At 37.1% G+C, this 23,209-nt stretch overlaps 1 protein-coding gene across 21 annotated transcripts in view; it reads right to left on the bottom strand.

Moving 5' to 3' along the window:
• NCOR1 (nuclear receptor corepressor 1) overlaps positions 1-23,209 on the bottom strand; it is a 148,335-nt gene that overhangs the window by 75,863 nt on the left and 49,263 nt on the right. For 13 of the 21 annotated variants that reach the window (XM_045778291.2, XM_045778290.2, XM_045778304.2 and 10 more), the window contains exons 6-15: positions 16,254-16,367; positions 10,725-10,781; positions 10,158-10,210; positions 9,797-9,823; positions 7,656-7,722; positions 5,055-5,227; positions 4,082-4,172; positions 2,273-2,451; positions 1,701-1,755; positions 915-1,016 (exon numbers count right to left, since the gene is read on the bottom strand). In XM_045778291.2, coding sequence (XP_045634247.2) covers positions 915-1,016; positions 1,701-1,755; positions 2,273-2,451; positions 4,082-4,172; positions 5,055-5,227; positions 7,656-7,722; positions 9,797-9,823; positions 10,158-10,210; positions 10,725-10,781; positions 16,254-16,367 — 918 coding nt within the window. The remainder of the gene's footprint in view (positions 1-914; positions 1,017-1,700; positions 1,756-2,272; positions 2,452-4,081; positions 4,173-5,054; positions 5,228-7,655; positions 7,723-9,796; positions 9,824-10,157; positions 10,211-10,724; positions 10,782-16,253; positions 16,368-23,209) is intronic. The other 8 variants (XM_045778297.2, XM_087867658.1, XM_087867660.1 and 5 more) reach the window with 1 other exon arrangement.

Below are 23,209 nucleotides of genomic sequence, written 5' to 3'. Positions count from 1 at the left end.
AGAAACACGGTTTCCGAAGAATACGTAATCACTCCCTGTGAGGCAGTAGTATCCTGCAGGAAACGAGGACCCGGGGAACACTAACGGGCACGGCTACACATGATGAGAGCGCGGGGCCAGCCTGGATCTGGTGAGCAGGGGGGGCTGAGGAAAGAAAGGGTGGCTGTGCGGGGAAACCAGGAGAGATTTAGGAAGCCTGGTCGGCAGTCAGCAGCGGTGCAAGTTCACGCGCGCGATTCCAAACCCCAAGATGAACCTGGGCGCAGAGAGCAGCGGCGATCACATCGTGCCCGCAGCCGCGCTGGTAGAGCACACGTGAGCTGTGACAGCTGCTGATCGGTTATTTGAGGGAAAACAGTTTTTAAAGTACTGAATTGCAACCCGCTGCACTGTATTAAAAACTGTCTTTTAAGATCAAGTGCTTTTTCAGAGTAAAAACAATCTACACTCCAGAAATGAAGTTACTCTGAAACAAAATCGGGCCCCCGGTGTTTGGGTAAACTAGCCTCTATGCTCGTCACCACGCTACCTTCTCTCTATTTCTCCCGTGTTCTACTTGCCCCCTCCCCAGACAAAAGGACTGGTAAAGTCGGTGTGTGAAATGAGGTGTCATGGGTCCCCTTCTTTACATCATCACTGATAACGGTGACAGGCACAGTTTAGGTAACATGGAAGTATAGAACTTCTCTCACTGATCTGATCATACTAGAAACTTATAGTACATTCACAATAGATGATGTCACACATTAAATATATATTAATTTCAAAATAACACGCTCATAGCAACCTCATTATTTAACAAAATGTCAATCCCTAGAATACACATGATTGTATTTATACAAGGCCCTGGTTATACCATTTTTTCCCTCCGTATCTCCACCCTGAAACAATTTCCACACAGTTGTGAAACACACCTGGTTTCTTCCTCTGCGTTTTCCATAATTCCTTCTTACTAGGGCTTTATAATTCTCATTTTTCTTGGTTAAATAGTAATATAAAACACAATCAGGAACACTCTATAAGGAAAAAAAAAATTATTTTTGAGGTGCCAAAGAAATACCATTTTTTAAAAACCAAGCAACACTTTCAAGGGAAATCTCTGGTATTCTCAAGGTATAAATTAAAGAGCAACACATGGCTAGGATTTTAAGGGATATCTACGCTCTAAAAATACACACATTATATCTACTATTTTAATGGACAGAGTGGTCTTAATCCAAATTACGTAAAAGATACCAGGAACTATCAGAAACATTCAAGCACTTCCTTATTAAGCAGTAACCGAATTCTCTTTCTTGTTGCATGCATGTAAATATTCACAACGTCTCTTTTTTAAGTGTTACTGAAAAACACCACACTCAATCCATTATGGGGAAGAAAAAAAAATCAGGGAAAATCAGGACTCTGATATTTTAATCAGAAATTCAGTAAGGTTCAAAAAGCATTGTTATCTATGTGTTTTTAGGGAAATATAGTATCAAGTCGTTTTTTGTTAACCATGAAAATCAGACTGCGTTCTGTGCTTGTGATGTGTTAAGTAATTATAAATAGCACTATACTGGTCGCCTGAGAATCTTTTCTGTATCAAGCCCTCTATAAAAATCAGTTCTATTTAACTACCTCTGTGTATTAGAGCATAAAACTTCAAAGTAGCGAACATCACAAACCTATAAACATTCTCAATGCAAACCATTTCTTACCTTCCTTTCCAAGTAGGATGCAATCAGTCCAAAGTTTTTTGGATGCTGGATAAACCTGAGTAAAAAAAAGAGGGGGAAAAAAAAAAAACACATACACACATACACACAAACATTTTAACAACTTAAAAAGGGTGGGTGGAGGGGAACCTCAGGAACAGAACTATTAGTACAGACTACTTCCCAGTGACTCCAACTATAGAATTGCTGGAGTCTTTTAAGGGCACAGATTCCTGGGCACCATCCACCAGGAATCGATGGGACTGGTCTATGGTAGAGCACAGATTATCTGTACTTTTAAAATGCACCCCGAAGTGACTGACACACCACCTAAATTTGGGTACCACGCCTAACATGACTCCATAACCCCTGTTCTCATCTGTGACCTATGCTCCCACCTAGAAACTTATGGGAAGGTCAGAGCAAATCTATATTCTCTACCTTCCACAGTATCCACCCAAATGCCAAAAAGCGGCCAAGGTTTTGGGGAAACGGTTCAATTTACAAGTGAATGCCAAGACGTCTCACGAATTTATGTAAGCTTCTATTAGAAAATAATTTAAAGTTTAAATTACTTGTCCTTAAAGATCTCCTTCTCGTGGTCAGTCCAAACATTCATAAACTGCCTATCTTTATAAATCTTCATAGGGTCCTCCATGAGCCCATTCATGTTGATGAACTTGACCCGTCTCTGTTCTGCATCAAACATCATAGGCGGGATCACAGAGAGCTGCCGCATTTGTTTCTCATTATTCTGCAAAAGAAAGTAAACATAATTTTTGAAGAATAAAATTTAAAGAGGGCTACAGACCAGCTACCCTAATATATGCCAGAAAAACCACATGTGTTGTTTCATGTGTCAACAGCAGTGTGTACCGTTACATCTAACGTGGTAATTATTCATATATCTAATAAATACTCGTTAAGTGAATCATACAGGCAGAGGGTATGCATGTTACGTTTTTAGATCCCACTACTACGATTTGAGAAGAGTTCTTTACTTAAAAGAAGTAGATACTTCAGATAGTAAATTTTAGACCTAAGAGACACAAAGAAATGCCAAGTTCATAGAAGTAATGATCTTATGAAACACTTCATTATATTAACACAGTCTCATTTTTTAAGTCTTAACATCATTTTAAAGAATAAATCTTAATGTCATTTTGGAGACCAATGAATAAGGAAAAAAAAAAAAACAGGCACCAAAATCTTAAGGGCAGGGATTTTAAATTAACTAAATTCACGTGTTAAATACTTCTTGCTCATCTTATGTAATCTTTTCCACTGAAAACTGGAAACTATTACCCTTAGAATTTCAACTAAAACTTCTTTACATCTATACAGTCAGTTTTTCCCAAAGTTTAATTTAGTAAGTTCATGAGCACAAATTTCTATGAAAAAACTCACCAAAACTACAGGTATTGACCTCAACACAAAGCTAGGTTTTTCCTAAAACTTTTCCTCATAGAAGTAGATACTGCCTTACAGTCAAGTCCTTACAAAGTGTCAAATTTTATGGGGTACTCTCAGTCAATCTGAACACCAAAACACGATTTGGGGCAGACACATGAGCTTGGGTCACCTCAACTGGTCCTAGTTTTGGATGCTTACAGATTTGCCCTAATGGAATCAGTCAGAAAGCAAGCAAAAAAAAAACTACCACAGATTTAGTCATCACTGCAGGGATTACGACCACAAGTTTTAAAATATATAGCAATAATCGTCTTTGCTCATTACTTAAGGAGACCACCACATTCAAATAAGCAAGACCTTCAGAATTCAGAGATGAGGTTTTCTGGGTTGGGTTATTATTACTTTTTTTAACTGAAGTATAGCTGACACCAGAGATGAGGTTTTTAAAAAGCCAGTATATAAAATCAAAACCGAAACAACTAAGTAAACAGGAGATGGCTTTTGGACCAACTTTTAGAGACAGTTTGAACACAGCTCACAAGACTCATGTTAGGGACTGAAATTTATTCTTATTCAGCACGGATTTATTGAGGCCATCTCATCTCTGTCTCCCAGGCATCTGTGGCTAGAGAGCACACTTTGGGGAACCCACCAGCACCTCATGTCCACCTCAGATCAATCTCTCCAGTCAGTCAGCTCCTACACATCCCTGCCCCCGACACCCTGATTCAGGCTTTTGTTTTCATGTTAACAGTCTCTTCACCTCTCAAAGCCATCTGTGTAAGATGCCAATCTGATCGTAGGACTGCCTGGTATAAAAACCTTCAGTGGTTGGCCGGTCTTTGGAACAGTCCAAACTCTATAAATGTTCCCTCGTTTATGTACAAATAAGCCCTTACATTCTGGAGTATGAGGCTAAAATGCCTGCATAATCAATGAATTAAAAAAACTAAGTCAATTAATTTCCTTACCTCCTGCTCAGAGAGCCCATCAATAATTTCAGAAATCTCATGCTCGCTCCGAGCAATGGTGGCTGAAAGCCCAGCTCCCCTCTGCCCAACTCTACATATAAGAAAGAAAGAAAGGCAGTTTATAAAGAAGACACCAATTAAGTCACTTTTATATACATTACTCCTCTGAATGGGACTTTTTTAACCACTAGAAGTCACAGAACAAATGCTACTGAGCCACTACTTTTAAGTAATATGCCTGAAGATTGGAATTCTATAGAAGAATGATTAAAATGTTGAGATTAAAATTAAAGGTTGCATGTCCAAGTTCAAATGGTAGAACAGCTTATGGGAAACTTATGGAAAACCACATGTACTGGTGACATTTCCACTTCAAATAGCACTCTTTGCCTTCCAGAGTAAAGGACAGCAGACTTAGAAAAATACATTAAATATCTTTTTACAGAGGGGAAAAAAACAACCATCACCCCTCATAAAAACTTGATTAATCGTGATTAAAGAATTAAAGCTTACATATACTCTTACAAGAGATAGTGGAGAAGAAATCTAAAGCTTTTACTTTAACAAGACACTTGCTCTCTAGAGTAAAAACAAATCAGAAACTATCTACCAATGTCAAAGAATTTCTTAATTAGCCATCTATTTGATATTGTTTGGTCATGTTGTCCGGTAATGAAAAACTAAGAAATATTCAAGTCTATTCTTTTTAACTGTCATTTCTAAAGGAATGGGTATTTTCAAGAGCAGAAGAATTAATTTCAAAATATGCATTTAAATTGAGATTGAACAGCATTATTAAGTATAAAAAACTAATATTAAATTCACCAAGACATAATCTTTGCTAGCTGAAATGAAAGGCTCTTTATGAACTTTCTTAAGATCAGAGTCAGGTAACCATTAACACTGTGCGAGAGCAGGCGTGGGACTCTGTCGGAGAGGAAAGAGCACAGCCATTAAACATCAAACTACTTACCGCTGAAATCTTTCTTGTTGTTCTCTTTGTTTTCGAATTTCTGGAAACTGCTTTTCATAGTACTCCCTTGTTTTGCTTTCCTTCGCTTTCCTCCGGGGGTTATTTTCTATTCTGTCCACTTTTTTCTCCCATGCCTCCATGAGCTGGTCATAACGTTGGCAGATTTTTTGTTCCTATTAAATACCCGTAGCGAATTAATAATTAAACTAAACTCTGTCGTCCTGACAAACCTAATACTTTATAAAGTAAATGCTACTTCTTAAGGCTAAGTCAGAAGTACATTTGGCCTAGGACTCAATTGTGAATGAAAATCTGTCCTTGATCTGAAAGACGAGAGAGAGAAAAGAGCTCTGTTTGTCCTACAAAGATCAGCATATACCGCATATTTTGGCCAGATTTTTTTAGTTAACGTTAAGACTAGCATTAATTAATTAATTAATGAGGTACTACAGTAGCTCACCAGCTACTTTTATTATTTTCCTGATAACAATATAGGTCTTCATTGTCAAAAAAATGGAAAATTAGTAATAGAAACATGTGAGCAGTTCATAATCCCAATCACCCAACGGCAAATATGTTGACATTTTGGTGTTTTCCTTACAATCTGTCAGAGAAAACACTCATGCTCTATCCGTTCCTCTACTGCTGGAGGCTTTGATGACTCGAAGGTTTTTGCTATTATAAATAATGCTATCTTATTAATAAACATTTTTGATAGTCTGGAAAAGGCAGAAATTGGTTGTCCTTTATGATAGAAAGAAATGCAATGAACTACATGAAACCAAGAATTAATCCTTTTAGAGAAATGAGTATTGTATGATCTCATTTTTTAAAAAGAGAGGCAAGAAGCCTCCATTATGAGCACAGAACTGTGAACGTGTCAACAACACATGGATAGAAAAGGTGTAGAAGGACTCATGAAAAACCATTAACAGCGGTCCCCTCAAGAAAGTGGCACCAGAGAGGAGAATATTACCCTCCTCACGATCTGTGCCACCCCAGACACTTTCCAGCCATTCTTTTCAACTCCCAGGTGTCTTCTGCATCCTTCACTTGCTCCAGCTCTAGCTAGCTCCTCAGTCCAGGCCAACATCATCCCTTACCTACATCACAGTAAGAGCCTCTGAACTGTCTCCCAGGCCTTTTTTTTTTTCCTTCTCCCAGGCCTTCTTAATGGTGGAGCCAGATGCAAATTCTTAAAATACAAACCTGAACGTTTCGCTTCTCAGTTCAAACACTTAAAAGATGCCCTGGGGATCTAACCCAAAGTCTCGAAGGTGGACCTCCTGTGTGCGACCTGACCCTCTTCCCTCAGCAGCCTCATTTCTGCTGGGCTCCTGGCAACCTGCCACACTCCCACCTCCCAGACCTTCGCTTCGGCGGCTCCCTGTGCCTGTGCAGATTTCCAGAGTCTCTCGTTTTCCTGCAAACTTCCCTTTATGATTCATACATGGAGCATGAGCTGTCCCTCCTGTATGCTCCCACAGGCATCCGTATGTCCCTTCCCACAGTGTGATCACGATACTGTAACTGCCTGCTGACTCATCTGCCCCCAGTTACACCGTATGCTTCAAGGGTCAAAACCACACGGCTATCTTGCTCACCTTTGTAGAATAATACATGGACAGAGTAAACAGCCAATAAATATTTATTAAACAAATCACTGAACACATAAACGTTGTAACTAAAGACTCTGTGAAGCATGAAAACGAAGTCTATGCTTCTATGTTTGCATCACTAGACATTAAATTACCGCAATTATAACAAATTACTGGACAGAAAAAAAAGTGCTTTAGTAGTTTCTTACTTAATATTTGTATGTTTTTTTGGAAAAAACAAAAACAAAAAACAGTAATTTAAAGATAGTTATCTGAAGGACCAGACTGGCAAATTACATTAGAAATTACGTATTAAGTAAAAGCCACTGACTCTTGAGCTTTACAATTCATTCAACTATCACATCACTAAATACAAGGCACACGGCTCCTTTTTGATGCGAATTAAAGAACATCATTTATTTGGTAAGCAACTGAATTTAAAGGAATCAACAGTCTGTCTGAATTTAGTATGAACATATTGTGAAAAGAAGTATATTGGCATTATATTTTCTGTAACTTCATTTCCATGAACATTAGAACCACAAAACTTCTGGACTGCAAGTCATATAATAAATATGAAAAAGTATCTGAATTTCAAAAAGCTGAACTTTAGCTGACCCGGTTCCTAATAAGAAAGAACAGTAATGTCTACTCAGCATGACTGTAACTTACCCACATTGGTCTGAGGGTTTAAGAGACTAAATGTTGAACATCCTATTTCTCTTTCATATTCTTTTTTTAACTACTCACCATTTTCTTTATTTTGGCTAGATGAAAATGTTCTACACAGATGACCAAAGAAATTAATTTGATAATGATATTAAATGGCAACTGCTGCTAGAAGTAGATTTATATTTAAGTCATCTCTATAGTTACTTTCTAAATCGGCAACCTTTTCTCAAATATAATCAAGAATCACTCTCACTAAGAAAGGGAAAGCGAATGCCTAAATGAGCATGAATGGGAAAGTTGTACAAATTTCAGTTAAAGGATAGGACCTCACCCTTTGTTTTCTTGCATGATTTCTTCTTTTAAAAAATAAAATGAGTTTTTTCCTCATCACCTGGTTTCTAGAAGAGAAAAATATGGTTGTATGACATTAAGAAAAAGCACAATTTAATAATGCATTCACTTTTTTTTTTTTTTTTCAGAGACACTGAAAAACAAGCAAAGATCACTTAGGAATATCTGATGTAATCAAAGTTAATCCTAATTTTTTCACCCTGCAAAATAAGACTTTTGCAATAATTAGAACTAAAATTCCTCCCACTCTACAGCAAGATTTTATACAAACAGTTCATTTTCAATTATTACATCCAAGTATAAGGCAAATATTTTCAAGTTATAATTACACAGTCACTGATTCTTCTTAAGAATTCTGGTGATATAAACATCGCTGTGCACTCTTGGAGGAGGGGAGGTAAAAGCGAAGGAAAAGCTTTTAAAGTTACCTCCCTACCCCAGGTACGGTGCTGACCTCCCTTCTATGAGAATGTATACCAACAGAGAGAGAGGACTTCTGCTTTACACAGAAGATTTCCTTCAGTCACAGAAATGACACAAACCACTCTAAGAAGTCATGGAGGGCAATGTGACAAGACAGGAAGACTTCTCATATCTTAATTAAACAATTACACTTTTTAAATCTGAAGCATTGTGACCTTCAAAAAACAATGACATGCAGGTTCAAATATAAATATTTATACCCCACCTACTTCCAGAAAGGATTTCAAGCTGATTATTCAAATATAAATACAAAGCCAAGGCAAGTAGAAGTAATTTTTTGGATTATCTGCCACTCAGGACTAACAGTGACACTGGCTCCACTCAAATTAGCGTGGACAGTCAGGAGCTGGCTATATGGAAAAGTAGCCAAGACATGAAAAGAATTATTAAAAGGTATATTTGCTATTTCATACAAAGCAAATGACGGTGATGAGAAAAGAACTACTACACGATTCATATGGACGCATGCAGCTGAGTAAATGGTTATTTCACAAGGTGACGTACAGTGAAAGCGTTACCATATATTCAGTTTGCTCTAATTTTAATTATGTGCTACTCAAAAGCAAATGATAATCAATAAATATAATTTAAAATGTTTCCTAGGATTTAAGAAGTCAGCCAGTCGGTAACCCATCCCAGGACAGTGCGCTAAGCACTGCAGTCGGGCAATGTAGACAGCATGAAATAAATCAGACAGAGCTGCTCTCTAGCTAATATGAGGGGAAAAAGACAGAACACAAACATAACTGAAGCTTTGTGGGGGGAAAAAAAAATCATTAAAAGTAGCCAACTAGATTTTATCTGCTATGCTCGTTTTAAAAAATGCTAAAACAGCTAAACAGTTCCAGAACAAGGTATATTTTATGAGTTTTGCCTAAGCCTACTTCTAAGGGTTGTCAAGACCATAGTAGCATCTCACAGAAAAATTCTAAGTATATGACTTTTACTATAAACCACTTATTTAACAAAAGTTAAAATTATTCAAATTTCAATTTTGTTCATGCATACTACCATGCAAATTATATTTGCCACCAATTCTGCAAAGTAGTCAACTATTGCACATACTCTCAGTAAGAAATTTTTTAAAAGAAAAAATATATATAATATGTATAAATAGCAATGTGCTCATTAGTAACTATACTAGTAAATAATTAAAATGTTCTGATTATTCTTAAGACATAAAGTAGAAATATCACATTTTTGTTACAAACTAAGAATAATTCACCTAAATCCTCTTAAAGTATGATAATTAAAAAAAAAAAAAGATACCTATCTAGCTTCCTCTCTTACTTCCATCAGATCAAGAAATCAGATTTTCTTTTCACTTATTTTCTTATTCCAAAATCTGCATCCATAAAGGCCTGGTATCTAGGATGAGCAAGGCTAAGCAAACTACATTCTGGAGAAGTCTCCTCACCCACGTGAGGTGACCGAGCGCTTCCAAGGCACCAGGACATTAAATGGCAGAAGGGTCTACAAATACCGTCATTAGCAAGAGTCATGGAAGGGATTTCCCTAGAATAGGATTTTGAATAATGATAAAATGATCCGTGGCACTTCTACTTTGCAATGGCAGATGTGGCTTGGTGGGGGACGGTGTCATCACTAGTCTTAAATGAAAAAGCTTCATTATCTTACTTCATCATGCGCCTTGCAGGTACTCCACTGAAAAAAAGACAAAACAGGAGGCAAAAAATTCAAGCCTCAAGGTAAGCCATTTCAATGTTAAGTATTCACCTTTTTTACTAGCAGATCATAAAACCAGCTAGTTTTATGCAATAATTTATTTCATTTTTTTTGGCCTCGGAAACTCAAAGCTGTTACCCCAACCCCCAAGAAGCCAGAGGAAGATAACATATAGTAAAACGACAGCAAATTACACAAATCTAAAACACACCTACACTATATTATAATAATGTCAGCAGATAACATAAAAACGATCTCTTTAATAGAATATATGGTCTTTAACTGAAGAACTCCAAAGATGATAAATACTTACGTCTTGATGTTCTCATGATACACCTTGGTATCTGATGGCTGGTTATACAGTGGCTATAAAATAAATCAAATGTTTACATATACAATGTTGTACACACGTCTATGAAAATACGAAGAAACGGTTTATATTTTAATGTAGCCTAGTACTCATGGATCTTCACAATACCTGCCCTACCAAAATCTCCAGACCTGCAGGTTCCCTGAGTAATTCTCTTTACCCCACTCTTATTAATGCCACTCCCATAAAAATGTTTATAAATTCACCATATCCCGTAAGAAATACATTTATTCACAGATTTTTAATTTCAAAGGCAAACGAAGAACATATAGTCTCAAGAGCTCTATTTCTGTTCTTACTTCTTCCCGCTTCTACCTCATGTGATTAAATGGCCTGCTCAGGACAAGACTTCGGCAAAGTAACCAAGTTTGTGCACCACTATTTTAAAGTTTACCACAAACGTACTACCCAGATCCCATCCCAAAGCAGACAGACTGTAGTCCACCTTATCCCAAGAAAAATGACTACAAAAAAAACACTAGACATAAAAAGAAGGAATTTCTTACTTACCAGTTCAACTTTGGGGCCAAGACCTTCAAATATTTTATGAGCTTCTTCTGCTTTTTTCTACAAAGACATTATTATATTTTATAATTAAAAATCATAGTACCGAAGTGCAAAATCACTATCAATTAATAATATTTACCTAAAAACTACTACATAGTTGAACTTTCCTTATTTTCAAATACTCTTTTTATATGGCAAGTTGAAATACTCTCTTTTGTTTTCATAGCTTCCTCACCAAATTAAGTGAAAGCTTCACATTTGTACGGAAAGTAATACCTAAAGAACTGTGAACAGCAAACAGATCTCAAGACTCTAGGGAGAGGGACACAGATTCCCTATTAGAAATGAACCTCTCAACACTTCAACTCCTAATGTCTTTAATAAAAATTTAAAAACATAAAATACCATAAAGTTGCCAGTCTTCACTGTTGTAGCCAAACTGATCTCCTGGAAGAAAAGCTTCTAATGATCTTATGTTCTAGCTACAAGAAAACCTTTCTAATAACTGAAGAGGAAGCAACTAGTCTGAATTTCTCAAGTGTTCAATAGTCAATAAATGATGAATTAAATATTTTTTACAGTCCGTTTTCAAAAGTAAATTAATCTAGACCAATGTGCTAACAGAAATTATCCTTTAATAGACGGAATATAACAAATTCGAAGCTAAAGATGTTTAAACTGGAATTACAGGACCCCCAAATGTGTCAGTGGTTCTCAAGTCCCTCTTCCTACCAAAACATTCCCTTAGTAACAATGGCTCCCTGTCTGCCACACAGACGCCCACCTCAATGCATTTGCTGCTGGGAAGCTCTCCAGGGCTTCTGATGCGACACACAAATGGGAATGGGTATTAATCAGTATTCCCCGAGTGTAAAGAAAGATGTTCCCTTAAAATAAATATTCTCCTTTCTTCTTGCTCATCAATCAAAATCAATCCGTCAAATATTTATTTAGCATATATTACATGAAAAGAACTAGGAAGGGTTAAGAAGCACAAAATACTCTAAAGCACTTTCCACACTCCAAGAAACTAAAAAGGTTACTAAGATGAGAAATAAATATAGCAAAAAAGTCAATAAAAAACCATAAAAATCCATTAAATTTGCATGGCAGATCTTATTTCTATAGACAGTTTAAAGGCAAGATTTGTCAACCTTGGCACGATTACCACTGTGGGCCAGATAAACGTGTTCTAGGGACTGTCCTACGCATTGTAGGATATTAGCAGTATCCCACTAGATGCCAGTAGCACTCCATCTCTCCTCCAAGTTACAACAATCAAAAAACTCTCCAGCTGAGAACAAACAACTCAAGAAGTCAAAACGTAACCATCATAAAATTCAAATTTATTAGCCACAGACACATATTAAATAACACATAAATAACATTACCATAAATAAATTTGGAAATATCTAGCACCTGCAACTAACTTTCTCCAGACCCAACCTCACCACTTTTTTAAATTTGCTTTCCATTTTTTTTAGTTTGTTTATTTTTAGTAATGTCTACACACAACCCCAAGATCAAGACCCACACGCTCCACTGACTGAGCCAGCCAGGCACCCCTTAAATTTGCTTTCTCGAGGCACTCCGTGTTAGAGTCTATACCAAGAACAGGCAGGCTAAGTGGAACTGTCCACAAATAACACTGAGAGACAAGGGAGTAAAATTATGTTACGGCAAATACTTACTAGTATCCTAACACGTAAAGGCACTTGACTTTTCAGAGCTAATTTTAAAAGCTGGTATTTAAGATGCTTGCAGACCCTAAGATTAAAGTTATGCAAACTTTTATTAAATATTTGACTTCATGTTGGCTTAACTGCTAAGAACACATTAACTTATCAAGTTTGGCAGAAAAAAAATTTAATTTAAAACCCTCACATTTCCATATTCTAATTCGTATCCTAAGTCTATAGACATAAGTACTTAATTCCTCAAACATGCTGATACGTTCTATATGCCAGGCACTCAGTAGACACTAAAGAAACAATGATAAGTAGGAGGAAAAGGGGTCTTGAAAAGCTTCATAGGGGGAAATGAAACTTGAGCAAGGTTGAAGTCTGAGCACACTCAACAGACAAGAAAGACAAGACAACGGCACGCCTGAAGGCAGGGGAACATCCAGGGATAAAGGTAGGAGCAACTTCAGGGGAACATTCAAACTATTCTGGGAGGACAGCCTTCAGGCAGGCCTGTAAGCACTGATAAAAAGTTTAGCCTGTTCTGCAAAAAGTGGGAAATAATCAAAAGGTTTTATTTGGAGAATCATGTAAGGGGACTCAGATAGGAAGAACCAGTTAGAAAGAAAAAAGACTGAAGGAAGGACACTCACTATCTATGTGCGTGATGAGGGCTCGCGCAAGCTATTGCCAAATGAGGAAGAGAGAAGCAACTGACGAGACCACTATTTAGCAGGCAGGACCGATGCTCTTCACTGATTAACTCTACAGCGTGGCAAAGAGAGGGAAACAGATTGCCCAGGACACTGGCCTAGGTGACTAGAGCTTGCTGGCACTAACTATACTTTCTCCTGTCAATGCTTTCTTTCTTCTGCTGTCACTTTAACTTTCAAATCACACAATCAAAAAATAAACAAGATATCTTTGAAGACCACACTCCATGCACCCCCTTTTCTATATGTATTAGAATTTGGAAATTAGAGCACTTATAAATATTTTTGGAACTGACAACGGGGAAGGGTAACAGCAAATTGAACAGTTAAAAATAGTCCAGAAGAGTCTGGTTAGAGACTAAGTGAATCTCAGTCTAAAGTTTAAATATGATGCAAGACAATTTTTCTCTCAGGAAGCCAACTTTAAAATTAACAGTCACTTTTGGGTAGCTTTCTTCCTCCCACTAACTTTCTAAAGAAACGAAAGATGCCTAATACAAGATAATGGCCCCTATCTCATAAGCCACATTTGGCTTAACTCCCAACCGTATAGACTGCTGCCAAACAAGGAACAAGAGAGAAATATCCTCTTGCCCTCACCCATCTCTCCTTTCCTCTAGTGTCGAAACAGATAAGGTCATTCATTAAAGAAAGCTAAGAAGGCCATGGAGGCCTTACAGAAGGCAGCGGGGTGAGCAGCAGTGAGACAGACAGCCTGAGCCCCAGGCCCAGCTGTGCTCTCACGGCCTCCCCACCAGGAACCTCTGTTTCAGCTCTACAACACTGCAGACGACTCGGAGCAGGGCAATCAAAAGGAGGAGATGTGTAAAAAGGTGATTTCTACAGCTACTGTGAGCTAAAAATAGTCCTCGTTGTACGTCTAATACTAAGATAGATTTCAAGTTCAGTTGTTCTTCTATTCTTCACAGAGTACACCACAAAACTCAATATATATATACCAAAGTGGAAAGAAGAGGTCTCAGAGAAGTGTTTAGTTTTCTTGCTGGGCCCCAAGAAACATTTACTACGCTAATTAACGAAAACGTAGATCTAGGGGTGCCTGGGTGGCTCAGTCGTTAAACGTCTGCCTTCGACTCAGGTCATGATCCTAGGGTCCTGGAATTGAGCCCCCACATGGGGCTCCCTGCTTGGTGAGCCTGCTTCTCCCTCTCTCTCTGCCACTCCCCTTGCTTATGCTCTCTCTCTGTCAAATAAATAAATAAAAATTAAAAAAAATTTTTTTTAAAAAGAAAACTCAGATCTATAAAAATTGAACACAAATTAAACTCTCCATCAGATCTTGTTCAACAGTTTCCAGTCCTCACATCCTAGTTAATCACAGAATTCACAAGTAATGACAAGGCTAATTAAGAAATTCAGTCAAGTAGGGGCGCCTGGGTGGCACAGCGGTTAAGCGTTTGCCTTCAACTCAGGGCATGATCCCGGCGTTATGGGATCGAGCCCCACATCAGGCTCTTCCGCTATGAGCCTGCTTCTTCCTCTCCCACTCCCCCTGCTTGTGTTCCCTCTCTCGCTGCCTCTCTCTATCTCTGTCGAATAAATAAATAAATCTTTTTTTAAAAAATGGGGGAAAAAAAAAAAAGAAATTCAATCAAGTAATAAATATCACCGAATTCAATTTCTTTGAAAACTGCCTCACACTAAGAAGTCAAAATTTTACTTTATAAGACTCTTCTCCACTGTTAGCTCTTATCCCTATTTACTTTATCTCTGAGGTCCTGAACTGGCCATGAAGTCCATCAGCCCATGAAAGTATTTTATTGTTCTACAGAGCACTTTTTTAAAAGCAGGAGATTCCACAGAAAACGCCATGTTCCTGGCTTTCCTGAAACAAGGGAGCACCTGTCAACCTTGGCCACACTCCGGCTTGACCAGAGTCACTGCCCCTCCAGGAAAGCCACAAGGCTATCCTTGCCATTTGCTTTACGTATAGTTCATTCTCACTGGAGAGATCTTCAAACAGATCCCCAAGGAGATTGCTCTGTCCATTCAATAAATTGGACTAATTTTGAACCCAGCCACAAAAATAACATTAATTGCCCATATTTTTACCTACCTGTGACACTTACCACTATCCTATTACATATCTGATGACTTTCAGTTACCTATCTATATACACACATACGTGTATATCTGGTCTAAGATCATTCCTGTAAGTGTATATGTAATAATTAATTCACAGTTGCTTCTCTTAAGGCCAATCTCCTTTAGGAGCTGGGTTATTATAAAGTATAGCCTGCCTGTATGAGATGTACTGATTCTGATGACTCCACTCACTACACAGAAAACCAGGGAAAACAACAATCTCAACCTCTCCCTTACGATCATCTTTAGCTAACAGACCTCTTCTCTCCCATAGTACTTAAAGCATATTCTTTTTTACACTGGGAACTTCTAGAAGCCCAATGGTAAGCCGCTCTGTTGGAAAGTTTTCTTTATATTAAGATGAAATCCACTTCCCTTCAACTGCTAGTTCCTGGGCTGGATTCCAGCCAAAAACTAACTTTGCCATCACAAAATTATTCATGACTTGAGGCCCGGCTTTCCTAAATCAATGCATACTTTTAATTACAAGTATGAAAGACGAAATTGTTTTAATAAAGCTAAAAAGGCAAAGCCTACCTAAAGGTCAATGGCCTCACACTTTATTAACTAAGATTCAAACTAAGGCCCAGCTATCAATTCTAAAACTAACAATGCAAGTCATTTCCACATCCGATGACCCATCTCTCATAGGATGGTATTAGTATTTGACATCAAACGTCCTTTAGAAAGTGAAAAACTACAGAATGGCTTGTTTCGTATTATGTGCTACAAACTTGCTTGACAATTTTATATGATAGGAGAGAAATTCAGTTGATAAAATTATATTCTCATTAAATAATATTTATGCAATATAATATATAAAATATTAATTTAAGATACACCTCCCACTTTTCTTCAATCTCAAAGGAAAAAAAACCTATCAAGCATAGTCAAAGTTTAAAACCATTAAAAATTATGACAGAAATCAGGTCTTAATACAATTAACATTACCACAGAACACATCGGTAATTAAAAAAGGCATAGCCAAGTGCTTTCAAAGGCCTGTGCTGTAAGAAATGGCATGAGCTTACCCGATTCTCATCATAAATAATTTGGACAATACTGCGGTGTTTCTGCTCCACAGGAGGAGGGGATACGGGCTTCTCAGGCTCAGGAGGTTTAGCTGCTTCTTCCTCGAGCTGTTGCTAGGAGACCCAGAAAGGAAGAATCAGGCATCTGATGCAGTCACCCCTCCCCGTAATTAATCGCCAGAGATAAAGCCCGCTACGGAGCAATTCTATGGGGTAATCTTCTAATCTACTAGGGTCTAATGGACCCAAGGGTTCTAACAAATCCAATCAGATTTATTTTGACTGAGAACTAAATAACATAATCATTAGAGAAATCCTTTTATATTTTAATTCTGATCCATTTAAAAGCAAAATCATAAGAGAAGCTAAACATACGAAGCTACCCCATAGACCTCCATCACAATGACCTACTTTTATAACACAGGAAAAGCACTTTTATATGTTATAGGTACAGTCTGCACCAATGTCTGGCAGGAAGAGTATGGTAGCGCATTTACAGACTAATCCTTAACTCAGAACAGCACCGTGTTCAGCCCCTCAGCCAATCTTTATATTCCGCAGTCAAGAGGCACTAGCAAAACTACAACTTTGTGTACAATTCTAAAACAAAACGTGATCTGCATTGCTCTGCCTGGGTTTGAGCCTTAGGGTCACCCTTTACAAGTGGTGGGATCCTAGGATCCTTTCTAGGTCTTACTACAATCCTGAGCAAGTATATAAACCACTCATATGCGAGGTAGGAATATGAATCCCATCTACTACATAAATTTCTGAGAAGATTAAATAACTCAATATGTATCAAGCACATTACAACTATACATGTTCGGTAAATATTACCTACAATTATTACTGAACCAAGAAGGGACTTTGCTTGGTTCACTGCTTTTTAGTTTTCAGCACTTAAGCCATGGCCTGTACCCACTACATGCTCAACACATAGCCTGTGAATTCAAGTTTACTGCCTGAGATGACAGCAAAGACACTGGGTAAAGATAGATATGTCTACTAAAGTCTGAAGGAAACAATTATCTGTACTACTAAGATTGATGGTCAAGACTCCTAGTCAAATAAGTCGGACCACAGCCAACCTACGGATCAAATTCCTCCAAGAGACAAGCTTCAAGGACTATGTCCACCTTGGAATTCAAAGTACTTTTGCAGGCTGCTATCTAGATAAGCAAACGACAGATGTTTGGAGTTATGAAGTCATTTCTATGGAACTGAGTTCTTCGACCATTCCCTTTCTTTCCTTTGCTCAGAGGGCCTTCTTTTAGGATCCCTGTTAAGTGGGTACGCAGAAAGGAATAAACAAGCTTCCAGAAATCACATTTTGTTCTTAGTACCGGACAAAACCATTGTAACAGAAAGACTAAAAACAAACAAAAACAAAAGATAAAACTTTCCTCATTTATTTGTTAACATGAACTTTACAATAATTTTGCAAACGTGAAAAGACTTAGTTAGAATTTTTATTGAAATTGTATAAAACACATACAATTATATATATTAATGATGTTCACATTAAAATTACTAATACTGTGTTACTATGCATCTGTGGTATATTTCTTTATTTACTCAAGTTGCCCTTTATAGTCCTCAATAAAATTTGTAACTCCTATATATCTCATAATGGTCATATAAACATATTTCGTTTTTTTAAATTATCATAATGGGTTACACATTACTGACCATTTACTATATGCCACATATCATACAATGATCACATCATTTAGCGGTTTTTATTACCAGTATTACTGCTATTTCACAAGCGAAGAAACTAAAGAAGACAGACCAGATCTGACCAACTGAGCAGAATCAGACCCACTGATACTTAAAAGAATTGTCAGGCATATTATTATAAATTTAACATGACTTAATAAATAAAAGACGGCTGAACACTTTTTTTTTTTAAGATTTTATTTATTTATTTAACAGAGAGAGAGACAGCCAGCGAGAGAGGGAACACAAGCAGGGGAGTGGGAAAGGAAGAAGCAGGCTCCCAGCAGAGGAGCCCGATGCGGAACTCGATCCCAAGACTCTGGGATCACGCCCTGAGCCAAAGGCAGACGCTTAACCTCTGAGCCACCCAGGCACCCCTGAGCACTTTTTTTAAAAGCAAGGTCATTTTTTTGACATGATGAGATTTAAAAATTAGCCTAACAGAAATTAAAGCAATAAAAACATAATGGAAATTGAAGATATATCTGACAGATTAGATACAACTGAAAAGAGAAATGCTAACTGAAAAACAGAAATGAAGAAATTGCCCATAATGAAGCCCTAAGAAGCAACAACTGGGAAAGAAAAAACAATGAAGAGACATGGAAGACAAGAGTGTAAGATGTTACATCTAACAGGAATTTCAGGAGATAATGAAGAAACTATAGAAAAGGATTTCGTGGGGGAAAAAAAAGATAATGGCTTAGAATTTTCCAGAACTGATGAAAAACTCTAACACATTCAAGAAGCCCAATGTGTTGTAATGAGCACTGGGTATTATATAAGACTGATGAATCACAGACCTGTACCCCCGAAACAAATAATACATTATATGTTAGTTAATTGAATTTAAATTTAAAAAAAGAAGAAGAAGAAGCCCAATGAGTCTTAAGCTGGACAGATTTAAAAACAAAAATCCATCCCTAATACATCATACTAAAAACAACAGCGCATAAAGATACTGAAGTCAGGCAGAGGGAAAATTCAGACAATCCACAAAACAATACAAATTAGACTAAGGGCTGACATCTTAATAGTGGAAGCCAGAAGACAGTCTGCTGGGACAAAAGAAGCACATAACAAATAAAAATATCTTTCAATAAATAGGCATAAATAAAAGACATTTATGTCACAACAACCAAATACTTAATTTGCCAATGAATGGATCCTCACTAAAGGAAATTCCGAAGGATGTCCTTCAAGCAGAAGCATGTACCCCCAAATGGAAGATATGTGTTGCAAGAAGGAATGATGAGCAAATTCGAATGACAAATATGGGGGTAAACCTAATGAACAATGGCTGTATAAAATAATGTCTTTGGTGGTTGAAATAAAATAAGGAACAACTAAAATACATGATAAAAGTAGCATAAAGGTTGGGAGAAAAGAGAAAGAAATCAAGAAGTTCTATGCCCTCATACTTCTCAAGAAGATGGTTAACATACTAATTAGTTTTAGGCTTCAAGTTAAATAGGCTGATAAACTGGTGGGGGGGGGCACAATGAACAAAAAAAATACTGGATAAAATCCAAAGTAGTGGGGTAGAAGAAAATGTAGTGAAACAAATAATCAATCCAAGATAAGGATTGGAAAAAACAAACAAGAATACCAAATTCAGCATAAAAAAGACAGGACAAATAGTATAAAATAGTTAAAAATAATTGAGATATTACCAATCATCATAGGTTAAAATAACTAAATTATCCTGTGGAAAGACAGGTTGTCAGACTGAATAAAAAACAAAATCCAGCTATATACCTAGATAAGAGATATACCTTAAATATAAAAGCACAGAAAGTAAAGGGAAAGGGGGAGCTGGGTGCTCAGATGGTTAAGCATCTGACTCTTGATCTCAGCTCAGGTCTTGATCTCAGGGTTTTAAGCTCAAGCCCTTCACTAGGCTCCATGCTGGGCATGGAGCCCACTTAAAAAAAAAATCCCAACATTTTGGGGGGCTGGGTGGTTCAGTCAGTTAAGCATCCAACTCTTGATTTCAGCTCAGGTCACGATCTCAGGGTCATGAGATCAAGCCCCGCGTCAGAATCAGTGCTGGGTGTACAGCCTGCTTGGCATCCTCCTTCTCCCTCTGCCCCCCATCCCTCTCAAAAAAACAAGGAAGGAAGGAAAGAAGGAAAGAAGGAAGGAAGGATAGAGAGAGAGAGGGAGGGAGGGAGGGAGGGAGGAAGGGTGGGTGAGTGGGAGGGAGGGAGGGGAAGAAAAAAGATAAACTAACCAATAGCAACCAAAAGAATGCTGATCTAATTACATCAAAATCATGCAGAACAAATTTTATGGTAAAAAACATTACAAAAGATAGAATGTCATTACCTTATAATAGAAGGTTTCACTGACCAGGAAAAAAACAACTATAAACTTGTATACACCTAAAATAAGAGCCTAAAAATACACAGGATAAAAATTGAGAACTGGAAGAAAATACTTGCAAATCATACATCTGATAAGGTGTGAATACCCAAAATATATGAAGAACTCACACAACCCAACAGCAAAAAACAATCTGATTAAAAAATGGGAAGAGGATCTCAATAGACATTTTTCCAAAGACGACAACCAGAGGCCAACAGACACATGAAAAGATGCTCAACATCACTCATCATCAGGGAAATGCAAATCAAAAGAGCAATGAGATATCGCCTCATACCTGTCAGTATGGCTAGTATCAAAAAGACAAGAGATAAGTATTCGTGAGACTGTGGGAAAAAGGAAATCCTTGTGCGCTGTTGACAGCAATGTAAGTTGATGCAGCTACTATGGAAAATAGTAGAAATAGAACTACCCTATGATGTAGCAATCGTACTTCTGGATATTTATCTGAAGAAACAAAAATACGAACTTGAAAAGATAGACACCACCACCCCCCGCCATGTTCACTGCAGCATTATTAACAATAGCCAAGATACGGAAACAACCTAAGTGTCTATCAATAGATGAATGAAGAAAATGTAGTGTGTACACAGACACACAGACACACACGGAATCTTATTCAGCCAATTAAAAAAAAAATCCTGTCATTTGTAACAACATGGATAAACCCTAAGGCATTTCACTTATGCTAGTGAAATAAGACAGAGAAAGGCAAATACTGTATGATCTCATTTATATGGAGACTCTGAAAGAAAACCAAGCTCACAGATAGAACAGATTGGTGGTTGCCCCAGACTAGGAGTTGGGGGGGGGGGGGGGTAAAGAGAGTCGTAAGATACAAACTTCCAATTATAAAATTAAAAGGTCATGGGGATATAATTAATGTACAGCATGGCGACTATGGTTATAATACTGCACTGCTTATCTGAGAGCCGCTGACAGAGTAGCTCTTCAAAGTTCTCATCATAAGGAAACAATTCTGTTAACTATGTACGGTGGCAGATGTTAGCTACACTTGGTGTGCTGATCATTTTGCAATACATACCAATACCAAATCATTATGTTGTGTACCCGAAAAAACACAATACTGGATGCCAATTTTACCTCAATTTTTAAAAAACTCAGAACTCCTAGGGACAAATCCAAAATCACAGTGGTAATTTGAGAAGTTACAGACAAAAATGAAGTAAGACTAGGTAATTTTTTTTTTAAGTACAGAATTTAAATTCTTCTCAAGTATGACCAAAGTATTTTTATAAAAACTGATCATCATACTAGGCCAAAATTCAAGTACCAAAAATTTCAAAAGACTAGGTACGAAAGACCGCACTCTCTGGCCACAATAAAATTAGAAATCAAATAACTAAAAGTAATCAAGAAAAAATTATATACCTAAAAATTTGAAAATAGGGGCGCCTGGGTGGCACAGCAGTTAAGCGTCTGCCTTCGGCTCAGGGCATGATCCCGGCGTTATGGGATCGAGCCCCACATCAGGCTCCTCCGCTATGAGCCTGCTTCTTCCTCTCCCACTCCCCCTGCTTGTGTTCCCTCTCTCACTGGCTGTCTCTATCTCTGTCGAATAAATAAATAAAATCTTTTTTAAAAAATTGAAAATAATTTTAATTAATGCAGGGGTCAAAAAAGAAACCATAATGGATAATAAAAAAATATTACAAATTCAAACTTATTAAAACTAGTACACTGAGAGAGGAAAGAAGGGGGGGGAAGCTAAAGAAATTAACGTTAAAAAGTTATAAAAGTAGAATAAAACCAAAGAAAGGATATGAGAAGAACTTGTGATAGAGAACGTACAATTATATTACAAAAATGAAGGGAAAAATTATATCCAGAAGAAAGAGAACTCAATTTTTTAAAGTTGAATTTTAAAAATCTTCACACACACAAAATACCCATCAGACCCAGCCGATTTTACCAAGTTCTACCAAACACCCAGAGAACAAATAGTCTTCCTCAAACTATTACAGAGTTTAGAAATGTTACGGCATTAGCATGATGTATTACCAAACCAGACAAGAACAGCACAAGAAAAGAAAATTACAGGTTGATCTCTCTCACAAATAAAAAGATACAAAAATCCCAAAGTAAATATTGACAAAGCAAACCTAGCATTAAAAAAAAAAAAAAGTTAATACATCATCACTAAGGTTAAATCTGGAAATCCACAGGTGATTCAACACTAGAAAAATAATGTCATTTATTATATTAACATATTAAAGGACAAAATTATATGATCAGCAAACTTAGGCAGAAGAGCATTGATAAAATTCATGATTAACTCTTAGCACACTAGAATAGAAGAGTTATTTCCCAATCTGATAGAGGATGTCTACAAAACTGGACATCATAATCAATGGTAAAAAGTTAAGGTATTCCTTTAAAAGCAGAAAAGAACAAGAATAACCACTTTCAACATGTACTGCAGTCCTAACCAGAGCAATAACGCAACAGAAAAGTAAGGAAAAGGTTCAAGGACTGTAAAGAAAGAAACAAAACTGTCTTTTCTTTTTAAACTATTGATATGACCATTACCCACACAAAAAGCCCAAAAGAGCCTACAAATAAGAAGTCAGCATTAAAAGGATAATTCAGGGAAACTGCTGCTCTATATAAAAAAGTCAAATGCAACAGAAAAATGTAATTTTTAAAAAGATACAAACAAGAGCATCAAAAATATAAAGTGCCTAGAGTTTAATTAAATGCAAGGGATATAGATTATTTATGAACAGAAAGAAATAAAACATGAAAGACTTCATAAATAAATGGATAGATATACCATATTCATAGACTGGAAGACTCAATGTCCGAGGGATTTCATCCTTCCCAAACTGATG

The sequence above is a fragment of the Ursus americanus genome, chromosome 14 (genome assembly GCF_024610735.1).
Source record: "Ursus americanus isolate L20-20 chromosome 14, mUrsAme1.1.p, whole genome shotgun sequence".
NCBI classification, from domain to species: Eukaryota; Metazoa; Chordata; class Mammalia; order Carnivora; family Ursidae; genus Ursus; species Ursus americanus.
Note: the sequence above shows the minus strand (reverse complement) of the source record. Positions and strands in the feature narration are given on the sequence as shown.